Consider the following 13,710-nt stretch of genomic DNA (forward strand, 5'->3'; position numbering starts at 1 on the left):
CTCTTGAGTAAGTTCGACTCCTAGAGTCCTGGGGTCTAGAATATATGCTGCAAAATGTATTGGCCTCATTGCCATATTGCATCTTGAAGATACTGATGTTAGAATCTGCTGTTTGCTTTCTTCGCTCAATGTCGAAATCTCATTTAATGCAAAACGTATCTTAGCTTGTACATCTCTAAATGTAATGTACGAGGTTTGTCCGGAAAGTACGTATAAAAGTTTTTTAAAAATTTTATTTTACAATTATTCAGGTAAATCAATTTTATCCCCTTCAAAGTACTCCCCCTGTGACATAATGCACTTGTGCCAACGCCGTTTCCACTGTGAGAAGGCTCCTTGAAAGTCCTCTGGTTGTAGGTTTCTCAGCTGCCCCGTCGTAGCTTTTTTTATCTCATTTATGTCCCCCAAATGCCGCCCCCGAAGTACCAATTTGGTTTTTGGGAACAAGAAGAAGTCACACGGGGCCAAATCCGGCGAATAGGGGGGTGTTCGGTCACCGTAATGGAATTTTTACTCAAAAACTCACGGACAACAAGAGAGGTGTGGGCAGGGGCATTGTCGTGGTGAAGAATCCAACGCCCCTCTCGCGCCAATTCTGGACGAACTCGTGCCACACGAGCTTTGAGGCGTCTGAGCACATCGACGTAGAATTTTCCATCAACTGTCTGGCCTGGAGGGACGAATTCTTGATGGACAATCCCCCGAACATCGAACTCTTTCTCGGCCCTCTCTGAATCTTTTTAGCCACTTGTGGACGGTTGGTTCCTTCACAGCATCATCCCCATAAACTGTTCTGAGATCGGCAAAAATTTCACGGCCATTCTTGCCGAGTTTCGAGAGAAACTTGATTACGACGCGCTGCTCTTCAACGGAAGCGGGCTCCATGCCGACGGGGTTTCGTTAAGAGGTAACTTCACAGATGGCGTGACAAGCCAGTTCGCACCGCACGGCGGTCAGACCAGAACTGAAGCATTGTTAGGGACATAAGGAAGGGGTCCTGCGCTTACCTGGCCTCCCCACTCCTCTTTCTCGCATTCCAGAACACTTTTATACGAACTTTCCGGACAGACCTCGTATGTGCGATGCAAACGATTCTGGTCGCTCTCTAAGTAAAATATGCTTTCAGTGACTGGTTCCAAAATACTTATACATTCCCCTGTCTTCGTCCAGAAATCATCACTTAGAATTAAATCTTTAATATCTCTTGAAATTACCACATCTTCTCTAACTGTTAATATTTGCAAAGCTATCTTATTTGCTTTCAAACTTTTTAACGAAGTAACATGACTTCCCCATCTTGTAGCACAAGGCAATTTTAGTGTTTGTGTAGAATCTTCACCCTGCCTTGATTTTATCAACAAGGAACTTAATCGTTGACTCCTTTTAACAGTTTTTATTATATTTATGGCTTGCATAATAAACACAGTTACTTCTTGTATCTTTACAATATCTTGGCACAACAAGTTAAGGATATGTGCACAGCAACCGAGAGGAACAACATGTGGATATTTGAGTTTTGTTAATTCGAATGCCTTTTGTATATTTCTAGCGTTATCGCCAATAAGTACAAGAAACTTATTTGCTCCATACACTTTCATTACTTTTTCAACTTCTTGGCTAAGGTATTCACTAGTGTGAGGATTACTTTCTGTATTCAAACTTTTAACGTATGCAGGTTGAGGTTTTGATATAAGAAAGTTTATTATTCCTTCATTTCTTAAATTAGACCAGCCATCGCACTGAAGGTGTAAGTAACTACAAGCATTTAGTTCCTCATTTAACTCAAAACGCATTTCTCTATATATTTTATCTAAGTATTTTGTCGCTAAAGCTTTACGTGAAGGTATTTTAAATTTTGGTTGCAATTTTTCGAAAAATTGTATCCATAAAGGATGTTGCACCATCGATAATGGCGTCCCTGTTACAAATATAGCTCTCGCTAATTCTGTTTTTATATGATCATCGGTGTCTTGAAACTCAGCATTTATTGTAGTGTTAGCAGACGACGAGGGGCTTATAAAAGAATCATTTGTCTCTATCTCTGACAGTCCAGACATTTTGGTTTTGGACGAGCTATCTTTTATAAGTTTCATAGAGTCTTTTAATGTTTCTGGAGATTTTGGACAAGTGATAAGATGTTGAAGCATTTTGGCAGCATTACTGAATTTGTAGACCTTATTACAAAGCTTGCAAGAAACAGACTTGTTTGGTAAAGTACGGTAGTGCTCCCATATGCGTAAATCTTTAGGTCTCCCCATTGAACCTAAAAAAATGAACGATGATTAGTTGGTCTGACGAAAATTCAACAATAGAGTGCCTATTTTTTTACAATGATTATTTCTTGTTATTTACAATAAATTTATTAAAAAAATAATAAAATAAATACAAAAAACCTTTGTAAAATTACATCTCCTCGGAGGATTAAACGCAGACGCTAGTTTATTATCGTATTGTTCTGTATTTTTCTCAGCAACTTCTTTAATTCGATTAGGTACTTACGCATATTATGTTAAAAATAAATATCTAGTACACATCTTAGGCTATCCACCATTATTATCCAATGACGACTCTCAGCTAACTATGCACTATCATCCAAAATAAACGTGTATGGAAAATTTTATCCCAGTCGGTTGAGGATTGAGGATAATTGCATCAACATACGAACATACCTACATACTTTTATTTACATAACGCAAGCTAAATAAAAGCTTGTAATAATACATCTAATTTTAAGTTAAAATTGTTAAGTGATCATGATATAATTGTATCATTCAAAAATCCACTTACCTTTAATTATTTCTTGTTAAGTATAAATATTATTTCAAATCTGCTCCCTTAATATGCACTTTTTTACTGCTTTTCCTACCTAACACGTTACCAGGAAGTCACGTTACCAGAGTCAGAGTAATAGTGAACACGTTTGACAGTGATTGTCGTCGCCTCATATTCAGCGTCGACGAATAGGGGAATCCCCAGTCATAATGTATTGCATGCGTGGCGGTCTTACTTCAAATCCATAAACAAAGAGATAATTACAGAACTCGATACTAGATGGCGCTGTTTTTGTTTGAAGAAAGTTTGCGGGCTAAAATACATAGAATTTCATCAATGACTTCCACAAAGAACAACATTTCTGTTTTTTCTAAGTCCGTATCTCTTCCGTATATTTCATAAGATATAAGCTTGGGCTACATTGTTATGCAACGTGATTTTGTCGCTGTCTTGCTAGCAGGATTGACTTGCTTGCTTGATTTAAATCGTACTCATACTATTATTTGTCTATTTTTTAATGTACGATCGTAAAGATTATGATCGTAATTCGCACAAAAACATACGACTTTTTGGTTACCTGGCAACATTTTTATTATGAAACGAACATGCTCACATCATCAGTCACATGCAACAATTTATTGGGGATTTCCCCTTCACATCTGGCAGTCCTGCTTGCTAGAATATAGGTAAGTCAGCCACAGTTACTGACGATCGATATTTAAAGGGTATTGTTTTTGTGCTAAATATTTCATAAAAACGTTATTTAATACTTTGTGGATTATTAATTTAGTTGATAATCACTGGAAGTAAAATGGATGCTAATTTGAGAGATCAAGATCTTCGTATAAAACAGTTAATAAAAGAAAATCTACGTAAGTACTCTTTTTATACCTAGGTAGGTAAGGTATAATAAACACAAAAGGTACTTAGATCGCGTGTGTTCGAAGCATTTATTCTAATAAATTTAATTTAAAATTGTAGAAAGAAAAAAATGTCTGCCAAGCCGTAGCCGAAGCCGATCTCCAAATATATTTGGCGATAGTGAGACCCAGTGTCCAGATGATTTACCCAGCGTCGTCGCAACAAAGAAAAAAACGAGGATAAAGTAAAAGAAAATTTACTGAAAGAAGAAACAAACTGTTCTAAATGCTTAATTTATGGAGAAGAGGATAAAAGAAATGAGTATTTCGGACTGTTAGTGGCTCAAGAATTTAAATATATACGGCCATGTGTGCGAACGAGGTGTTATGAAGAAATTTTAAAGTATCTACGGGAAGCAAAAGGCCAACATGTTGATCAACTGCAACATGAAAACACTGAAAATTAATTACTTTCATTTTATTATATATAGATTTTTAAAATTTCCTGAAATATTATTAGTTAACGTTTTATTTAATATTGTAGAATTGATCAATACAATTTATAAAAATAATTTATTGGTATTACTTACATATTTTCAAAAAAATACGTAAAAACCTATTTTTTTGGGTGATTATGGGAGTTTATGGGTGTTTATTGGGTTTTTACCAAAGCACCGGGTTTAAACCCGGTGCTTTGCCCATCTGTACCCACGGCCACTTTTTATCACTGTACAGATCGCCTAGGGAGTTCACTCTCCCTACCTTAGAACCTAAATGGTCACGAAAAGCATGTTTTTTCTAATGGGATAATAACCCCGCCTTAACTATTGAGATATGCTGGCATGGCACCAGCGAGAGATAATAGATGAGCGTAAAAGCAGGTCAGTTAGCGTTTATGAAGAATTCCACGAGAATTAACCATGATGATTTCCAGGGGAACCGCGTGAAGGTCGACCTGATAGAGTACATTGCTAATGGGGTTGTTAAATTTCATTATTAACAATCCGTTCTCCCCTCCCACCTTTCCCCCCGTGCAGCACAGTTTCAGAGATGTTTTCTCCTCTGTCGAGGTTTTTTTCAACTCAGCTGCTCAGCATAGGATTATTCAAAAAGAGAGTCCACAATGCGCGTGTAGTACCTTTGGTATTACAGGCGTTCATAGGCTACGGTAATCGCTTACCATCAGGTGAGCCGTATGCTTGTTCGCCACATCTGATTTACATCTACCGAAACCGCTAAAAATATTAAGTTTTTTCAAACACAATTAATTTTTCTCCCAGATTTTCATTTCCCAAAAATTTCGTATTTATTAAAATGTTTACCTAAAATAGTGAAATAAATATCTTATATGGCAATGCTGCCAGCTCTAAATAATATGCAAAAATTACTCAGCGAGCTATGGAGTGAGCTATGCTATGTGGAGTCTTTTTGCGTGATAGAATCCGAAACGAGGATATCCGCAAAATAACCAAAATATGTCGGATACATAGCCCGAAAGATAAGCAAGCTAAAGTGGCAATAGGCTGGTCACATAGCTCGAAGAACTGATAATCAATGGGGAAGAAAGATTCTTGAGTGGCATTCACAGACGGGTAAACGCAATGCAGAGGGGGGGAAAGGGATTGTGAGCAATGGAGTTTGACAGCTCTATTTCTAGCAATAAGCCCTAATAGGTCGACCTCCACGTGGTTCCCCCTGGCAACAATCGTGAACAATTCTTGTTGAATTCGTCACGATAGGCTAACTGATCTGTTTCATCCTCACCTATCATCCTTCACTGGTGGCCCGCCGATGTATACCGATAGCGCGGGTGGGGTTGCCATTCCATTATCACGCATTAAAAAAAAAGCAATGTAAGATGACCCCTACTAGATGGAGTGATGACCTGGAATGCATTATATGAAGTTAGTGGATGCAGGTGGCTCAGGACTGTTCTTTATGGCAGTCTATGGGGGAGGCTTATGTCCAGCAGTGGATGAATAATGGCTTAAATTATGAAGATGATAGTACTACTGATAAAATAAAACTGTTAATCAAATAGTTGCCTCCTTTCTTCTTATGCAAATATAATTAGTAAAAAGAGGACGACAGATACATCATAAGTCGTTATTTTTTTGTTTTGATTGTTTGATAGGTCTTCAATTATTTGTCAATGATAAATTTTACATTACTAAATTATATATTAGACACAGTTTATGTAGAAAGTATTCAAGCAGGTTGTGTTTGAATTTGGTAGGGTTATATGCCGGCCGTATGGCCGTATAACATTTTCTGTAAACCAGCCTGCTACGAATTGACAATTTTATCACTCCTATGTAGAGATGGGATTTTACCCGGAAAAAACCCTAATGTGGGAAAAAATAGGGAAAAAACCCGGGGAAAATTCCCGAATGGGAAAATATTCGGGTTTTTTCATATTTAGCATATGTAACATCTAGGTAATGTGTAGATACATGTATATATCAAATGATACATACTATTTAAGTACTATTAGTACTAGTTAGAGCTAATCTAACTTTGTTTACTTTCATAATTTAATAAATACTTTATATACATGTACTCCATGCTATCTAATTAAATTAAATGAAATTAAATAAAAAACCTTTCTGTTTATGTGTAGCGACAAGTAACCCGAAACTACGTATGCGGGTAGGGGGGCGGGGTAGCAGGTATTAGCAGTGGCGTACGCGTATCTGTCTATCTCACACGTTGTTTTGGCTTCGTACTGTTCGCACTTGCTTTAATTTGTTGGTTTAATTGACGACTTGGATTTTGTTTTGTGGACTTTTGATTTCCTAGTGATTAAATACGTTTTTTACTTTGGATTGACAACTACTGCTACTCTTACGGACTTCGATACCTACTTCTTTTTATGAACGGTAATTTACCGGTAAGTTTAAGCTTTAATAATTGTTATATTAGACTATAAAAGTTTTAGGTACTATATTTGTGGATTCCTTGCAAACCTTGTACTTTTATTCATTGAAATTGATATATTTTGATTTTCCAAGTTTATTTACTGTAGGAAATAAATATTTTACAAAAGTAGAAATGAGTCATGTATAGAAATGGCCAAACGCTCGGGCGTTTTAGGCAAATTGGGCAAAATATAAATTCCTTCTTTTGGCCATTTATATTTATTTCATATTAGTTCCGAATGTTCACCTACTCTGTAAATATACAATACTTTAGAACAACTCTATGCATTTCTACTGTTTTTACATTTTTTTTTCCTTAGATCACATCATGCCCAGAAAGAAAAATACTGATGTATGGGAAAACTATTTTCATTCGGCAACCAGTAAAACAGTAAAATGCAAACACTGTGATAAAGTTTACCAATTCGGCAATGTTAGCAAGATGACCAGCCATCTGTTGAAATGTTATAGATGTCCAACTGTTATCAAAAACAAACTACAGAAAATACCTGTTACTAGCACAACTGCCACAAATCTGCCCTTGCAAGAGGAATCACATCATGAATTGTCACAGGATAAAAGTTTGACGGATACAATTTCTATTATTACGACTTCATTAGAAATTTCAACAGAAAGAAAACTTTATCTAGATCAGCTCTTATCGAAGGCAATATTTGTTAGCGGTTCTCCTTTATCCATCGTTGAACATCCGCTGTGGGTACGATTTTTTGACAATTTGCAACCACTTTATAAGTTACCATCTAGAAAAGCTATCTCCACAACACATTTGGAAACTATTTATAATGAAATGGTCAATGAAATTACAGACGAACTGAAGTCTATAAATGATTTGCATTTGCAATGTGATGGCTGGAGTAATCAGCGCAATGAAGGCATCATCAACTTCATTATTGCAAAACCCGAGCCTGTTTTTATTAAAAGCCTTAATACTCTTACAAACCGACATACAAGCCAATATGTATCTCAAGAAATAATCAAAGTTATAAAAGTGTATGGAGGCCACAAATTTGTAACTCTTATCGGAGATAACGCAAATAATATTCAAAGAGCATTTCAGATAGTTAAAAATTCATATGCACATATAATACCGCTGAGATGTGTAGCGCATACATTGAATTTGCTTTGCGAAGATTGCTTAAAACTAGAGCCTATTAATGCGTTCATATCGATTGCCACAGATACGATAAAAGCAATAAAAAGAAACCAAAGTATGAGCGCTTTATTAGCTCAGATTGTAAAAGAAAAAGGTTCAGGTGAAACATTAAAATTGCCAGGGAAAACCCGCTGGGGCAGTTACTGCACTGCGTTAAAAAGTTTAAAAAAATCCAAAGTTGCATTACAGACTTTAGCTGTTCACGAAGATGCCACTATTTTAGACGAAATAAAATCAAATTTATTGGATTTAAATTTTTGGACCATGGTAGAAAATTGTATAAAGCTACTGGAACCTATAACAGACAAAATTTTCAAACTGGAAGGCAATGAAATACTTATAAATGAAGTTTACATGGCTTTCAAAGATATTAAGTCTACATTAAATTTTGCATTTCCAGATATATCTGTTCTAAATGAGCATCATAAACAACATATTACAAATGCTGTAATTAGGCGAGCAGATAACTGTTTGAAACCCATTCATTATGCTGCATATTTATTAGATCCAAGATCGCAAGGCATTGAATTAGAAGAAGAACACGAGGTGGATGCAATGGAATTTATACACGACGTGAGCCAATCGCTCAATATTGACGTTGGTGTAGATTTAGCCAATTATAGAGCTAAACAGGGTTTATGGAGCAGACCATTTATATGGAAGAATGTCGCTGAAATTGACCCGGTAGTTTGGTGGAGAGGACTCTGCAAGTCCAAATTGCTTAGTAGGGTTGCAGTACGTATTCTTACTGCTCCCTGTACTTCAGCAGCCACTGAACGATCTTTTAGCACGCATGCGCATATACATAGTCATAAACGAAATAGATTGACTACAGACAGGGCAGCAAAAATAGCTTTTATATCGTATAATTGGAACCTGTTACACAAACATAAAAATGATGACAATGACGATGATGACGAGTCGTTATCTACGCCCAGGCAATTATCAAGTCCGTTGGGTAGCCCAATAAATGAAGAACAACCTTCAACATCTCGTGGATATACACAAGAAATAGAATTTTGTAATATTAATAATATATTTAATGACTATGACAGTAGCGACAGTGACTAAAAATTTTCAATTGTAAAAAACTTTACAAAAGTGTTGTAACTTTTATAAAGTGTAATAAATAATTGTTAGTAAGTATCTATCTTTGTTTTATTTTTTTTTGGTCAAATATTCTTAAAAGCTTTAATAGAGATTCTTTCTGCAATTAAGTAACATTCCATCACAATGCGCAAAAAAATCTTATGATAAAACAAGAAGACGTCTTTTTGTTGTTATAAAAAACTGCTGGTTTTATTCTAGTTTCTGAATCAGGCTACACATTTTGACGTTTCGAACAACAGTCAATAGCTAGTGCCTTATATACGCTGGCACAAAATATGTACGCATCACAATCTACCTATTTTTCGCTGCATTTGTTTTAAACATAAAAAAATATATAAATTTTTTTAAGATCGTGATAATTACGGTAAATAATGAAAATACCCGTCTATTGGGTTTTTTCCCATATAAATACCCGGTTTTTTCCCAAATGGGAAAAAAACCTGGGTATACTCCCGTTGGGTTTTTTCCCACTGCCCATCTCTACTCCTATGTAATTCCTTGTTCTTATACTTGTTTTTTTTTATAGCTTACATCTACATTGAATGACGTAGGACGCCACAAAAAAAAGAAAAAAAAATGACGTAGGGCATGACAGTTGGTATTTAGTATGACAAGAAAAAAGGCGGGAAACTCGAATAAGAACAAGCGGGTTTTTTAAATTTTTTTTATTAATTTATTAAAACTATCTCTATCAATTCTTATTATTTAATAAAATATTATATTTTCACTAAATTCAGCGACAGTAATATAATTAGCATTCATGGGGAAGCGCAGTTGTAGAAAAAGGAAAAAAAAAGATGACGATTCAGGTGATGTAGACCATGAACCTTGTAATGACAAGGATATATATTCGGAAGATACTTCTACTGACTCAGAATCTGAAATTGATAAGGCCGATAAGTATAAACCTTACTACGTCACAGATTATATTAGAAGATATCCCGAGGAATCCCCTGGGACAGAATTTGTTGTCTTTGTAGAATCCTCAGATAGTCAGAAAACCATTGGATCCAGAGACTTGCTCTCACTCTCCTCCTGTTTAAAACGATTTAATAAAGGGGTAACTTATCTTAGATCTATAAATAAATTCAAAATCGGAGTATACTTTCAAAAGCCAGACTTAGCCAATGCTTTTTTAAATAATAAAACTTTTTTAAATGACTACCATTTTAAGGCCAGTATTCCTGCTTCTTCAACAGAAGTTACAGGCGTTATTAGAAATGTACCTACAAATATATCTAATAAAAAAATATATACTATGATATCGAGTTCTAAGAAAATTATTGCTATTAAAAGAATTTTAAGAAAAAATACCTTGACTCATGGATATGTGTTACAGCCAACTCTAACCGTGACAATTACTTTTGCTGCATCTGTATTACCTGAATATCTGGATATTGGAGGTTGGCGCCACAATGTCACTCCATATATACCACCAGTTAAACAATGCTACCGGTGCTTGAGGTATGGACATTTAGCTAAATTCTGTAAGAATTCTGAGCGTTGCAGCATCTGCAAAGGTGAGCATAATTATAAAACTTGTACAACTGGAATGGAAAACGCTATTTGTGTACACTGCAATGGAAATCACACAAGTGTATCACCGCAATGCCCTGTTAAACAAAAGAAAATTGCTGAAAATAGATCTAAATTCAGACCTGCTTCTTTTGGAGATATACTTAGCACTGAAATATTTCCTAAACTGGGTAACAAACCTAAAAAAAATGTAGACCTAATTTCAATTCTAAATTCTGATAACAAGAGTTTATCACTTTTAATAGAAAGCATAATCAAACTTATTTCACTACATAACACAAAGAACACATCTATTAACACTAAAAGTGTTTTGAATGTGTTATATGATACTTTTGGTAATAGACCTATTTCACAAAATTCAATCGAGACCAATTAACTATCATACAGTGGAACGCTCAGAGCCTACTGAGCAATCGACATATTTTTACACAATTTTTAAATGAACATCATATTCACATTGCTCTCATCTCAGAAACTTGGCTAAAACCACATTACAAATTAAAAATTAAAGATTATTGTATAGAACGAAATGATTGTGGTAACAACCACAATGGAGTAGCGATTATTATACATAATAGTATTAGATATAAAAAACTTCACTCTTTTTTCGACAATTCTTTGCAAACTATAGCTATTAGTATTGAAGTTAATAATTCTTGGTATTCAGTTGCCAGTATTTACTGTCCTACCAATAGTACACCTAGTTTTACTAAAGCCAAATTTAAGTTCTTTTTGGAGTCTCTTCCTAAACCCACTATCATATCTGGAGATTTAAATGCACATCATACTATGTGGGGTTGTACCTCCACTAATACAAGAGGTAAAGACATTCTTGATTGTTTAGATGAATGTAATTTGGTACTATTAAATGATAAGCAAGTTACTACTGTTGGCTCTCATATTTGGAGACCCAATGGCCTTGATTTAACTATGGTATCCCCATCCATATCATTAAAATGCGAGTGGTCGGTTCATGATGATCCGTTAGGAAGTTATCACCTGCCGACTTTTACTAAAATAAACACAAAGAACTCTTCATCAACTCCGTCAGGTGAACAACATGCTCCTATAGATGAAGTTAATAAACTTTTGTTAAATCGTATAAACCTACGTCTCGTTAATTGGGATCTTTATTCTGAAACTGTTAATCAATTACTTTTGGATTTCGAGTATGATGTCAATGAACCCTTAAACAATTACAATAGATTCTGTAAAATTATTTTGACAGCTGTGGAACGTTCCGTTCCACGTAGGAACTTATCAAATAGCGGTGCAAATACTTCAAAGAGGCACAAACATATTGCAGTACCTTGGTGGAATAACAGGTGTGCGACAGCTGTCAATGATAGTAAAGCGGCTTACCTTAGGTTTAAACAAAATCCAACTCTCGATAATTACATAAATTTTAAAAGAGTTCAAGCTGTTAAAAAGTTAGTAATTAAGCAAGTAAGACAACAGGGGTGGCAGGAATTTTGTTCCAAATTTAATAGATTAACACCAATTTCCACTGTTTGGCAAAATATGAGAAAACTAAATTCAAAACATCGTCAAAATCATTTTAAAGATATATCATGGGTCAATGATTTTTTACGCAAATATACTCCTGATTTTGTACACTCACCTTTTGATGACAAACAGTTTAATTCTGTTAATTCATGCCCAAAATTTCTCACTGACCCATTCTCAATTGATGAAATATCCAGTGCAGTAAAATCTAGAAAAGATACAGCTAGTGGCCTTGATCGCTTAACATACAATATGTTTCGATTGCTGAATAAAATAAACCTTACTAAACTCTTACAAATTTTTAACGATTTATGGAAGGACTGTATTATCCCACCAGAATGGAAAATGGATTGTTTGATTCCAGTAATAAAACCCGGTAAAGATCCTACAAATTTCGACTCCTATAGACCTATAACATTGACGTCCTGTGCAGGCAAATTATTCGAACAATTAATTAAACAGCGTTTAGAGTTCTTTATTGAAAGTAATAGTATATTACCATCGAATCAATTTGGTTTTCGCCGTGGATATTCAGCGCGCGAAAGTTTAGCGAACTTCTATGTCGACCTTAGTACTGCTTTGAATAACGATGAATATGTTCTATCTGTTTTTTTAGATGTCGTAGGAGCTTTTAACAATGTAAATTTAACAGTTCTATCTTCGATTTTATCCTCATTTCTTCCAATGAAACTTATCGAATGGATTTATAATTTTCTTAGTAATAGAGAAGTGTATGTTAAAGTAAATAGTAAATTAATAGGACCTAGGTTAAGCTCTAAAGGAGTATGTCAAGGTGGTATTCTAAGCCCGCTACTATATATTTTATATATCTATAAACTTAATTCAATTTTAGGAAACAGTGTGAACAACTTGCAATTTGCCGATGATTTATTAATTTATATAAAAGGAAAGAATATTATTGATATGCAATTAGTGTTAAATGAGTCATTAAAAAGACTTGAGAAATATTTTTCTCTTCTTTCCCTCGATATTAGTTTAACCAAAAGTAAAGTAGTTGTTTTTCATCAAGTTCATAAATATGTTCCATTAATGAATATTATATATAATAATCAAACTCTTCCAACAGACTGTAGCGTTAAATTTCTGGGGGTAATTTTTCATCAAAATTTAAAATGGGATCTATACGTTGATTGCTTAGTAGATCGTGCTTTAAGAGCCACTAATATAATAAGATCTGTAATTGGTCGTAACTGGGGAGCTGATCCTAAAATTATCCTTTTACTTTACAAATCTCTTGTTAGAAGTAATTTTGATTACGCTTTCTTTTGTTATGCCTCAGAACATAAATTAGTAGAAAAACTCGAAAAAATTCAAAATATGAATTTAAGACTTATTTTAGGTGCTATGTATACTTCTCCAATTATCTCAATGCAAGTAGAATGTAATTTGCCTCCTATCCTTCTTCGTTTCGAATACCTAAAACTCAAATTTCTCTTCAAAGTTTTTTCAGTTTCCAATAACCCACTCATACTCAAATTATTAAATTGCCCCATTTCTATGTTTTTGAATAAAACTATTGTCAATGATTTGAATTTACGAGATGAATATAACATCTATAGTAGTAAGATACATCCTTGTTATAATGGCCTTTATGAGAGTAAGTTCTGTAAAATCAAAATTGTTATACGTAAAGACATAAAAGAAAAGCACGATATGTATGAGACTTTATCAGAATTTATTGACTACAGGCAGATATATACAGATGGTTCCAAAAATGCACTTAGCACTTCAGTGGCTTTTTACGATTTGTCAAATAGATTTGGTCACGGTTATAAAATTTCAACTTTGGCTAGTATTTACACAGCAGAAGCAA

At 34.6% G+C, this 13,710-nt stretch overlaps 2 protein-coding genes across 2 annotated transcripts; one reads left to right on the forward strand and one right to left on the reverse strand.

Annotated features, from left to right (window-relative positions):
* Window positions 1–232: 232 nt before the first annotated feature.
* Window positions 233–4,349, reverse strand: LOC128202070 (uncharacterized). The gene is made up of 2 exons (XM_052901036.1): window positions 2,788–4,349; window positions 233–2,263 (listed from the first exon to the last, which is right to left on the reverse strand). Exon 2 carries the CDS (start codon window positions 2,256–2,258, stop codon window positions 954–956), a length of 1,305 nt encoding a protein of 434 aa, XP_052756996.1. The 5' UTR covers window positions 2,259–2,263; window positions 2,788–4,349; the 3' UTR covers window positions 233–953.
* A 1,975-nt stretch (window positions 4,350–6,324) lies between these two features.
* On the forward strand, window positions 6,325–8,870 carry LOC128202050 (uncharacterized). Its single transcript, XM_052900942.1, has 2 exons — window positions 6,325–6,522; window positions 6,871–8,870. The coding sequence occupies exon 2, from the start codon at window positions 6,879–6,881 to the stop codon at window positions 8,793–8,795; it is 1,917 nt and encodes a 638-aa protein (XP_052756902.1). The 5' UTR covers window positions 6,325–6,522; window positions 6,871–6,878; the 3' UTR covers window positions 8,796–8,870.
* Window positions 8,871–13,710: the final 4,840 nt, after the last annotated feature.

This window comes from Galleria mellonella, unplaced genomic scaffold (assembly GCF_026898425.1).
Source record: "Galleria mellonella isolate WM207_F2 unplaced genomic scaffold, CSIRO_AGI_GalMel_v1 utg1267, whole genome shotgun sequence".
Lineage (NCBI taxonomy): Eukaryota > Metazoa > Arthropoda > Insecta > Lepidoptera > Pyralidae > Galleria > Galleria mellonella.

Excerpts from the sequence above, each read along its gene's own strand:
- LOC128202070 (XM_052901036.1), bottom strand. The coding sequence starts at position 2,258 with ATGGGGAGACCTAAAGATTTACGCATATGGGAGCACTACCGTACTTTA.
- LOC128202050 (XM_052900942.1), top strand. The coding sequence starts at position 6,879 with ATGCCCAGAAAGAAAAATACTGATGTATGGGAAAACTATTTTCATTCG.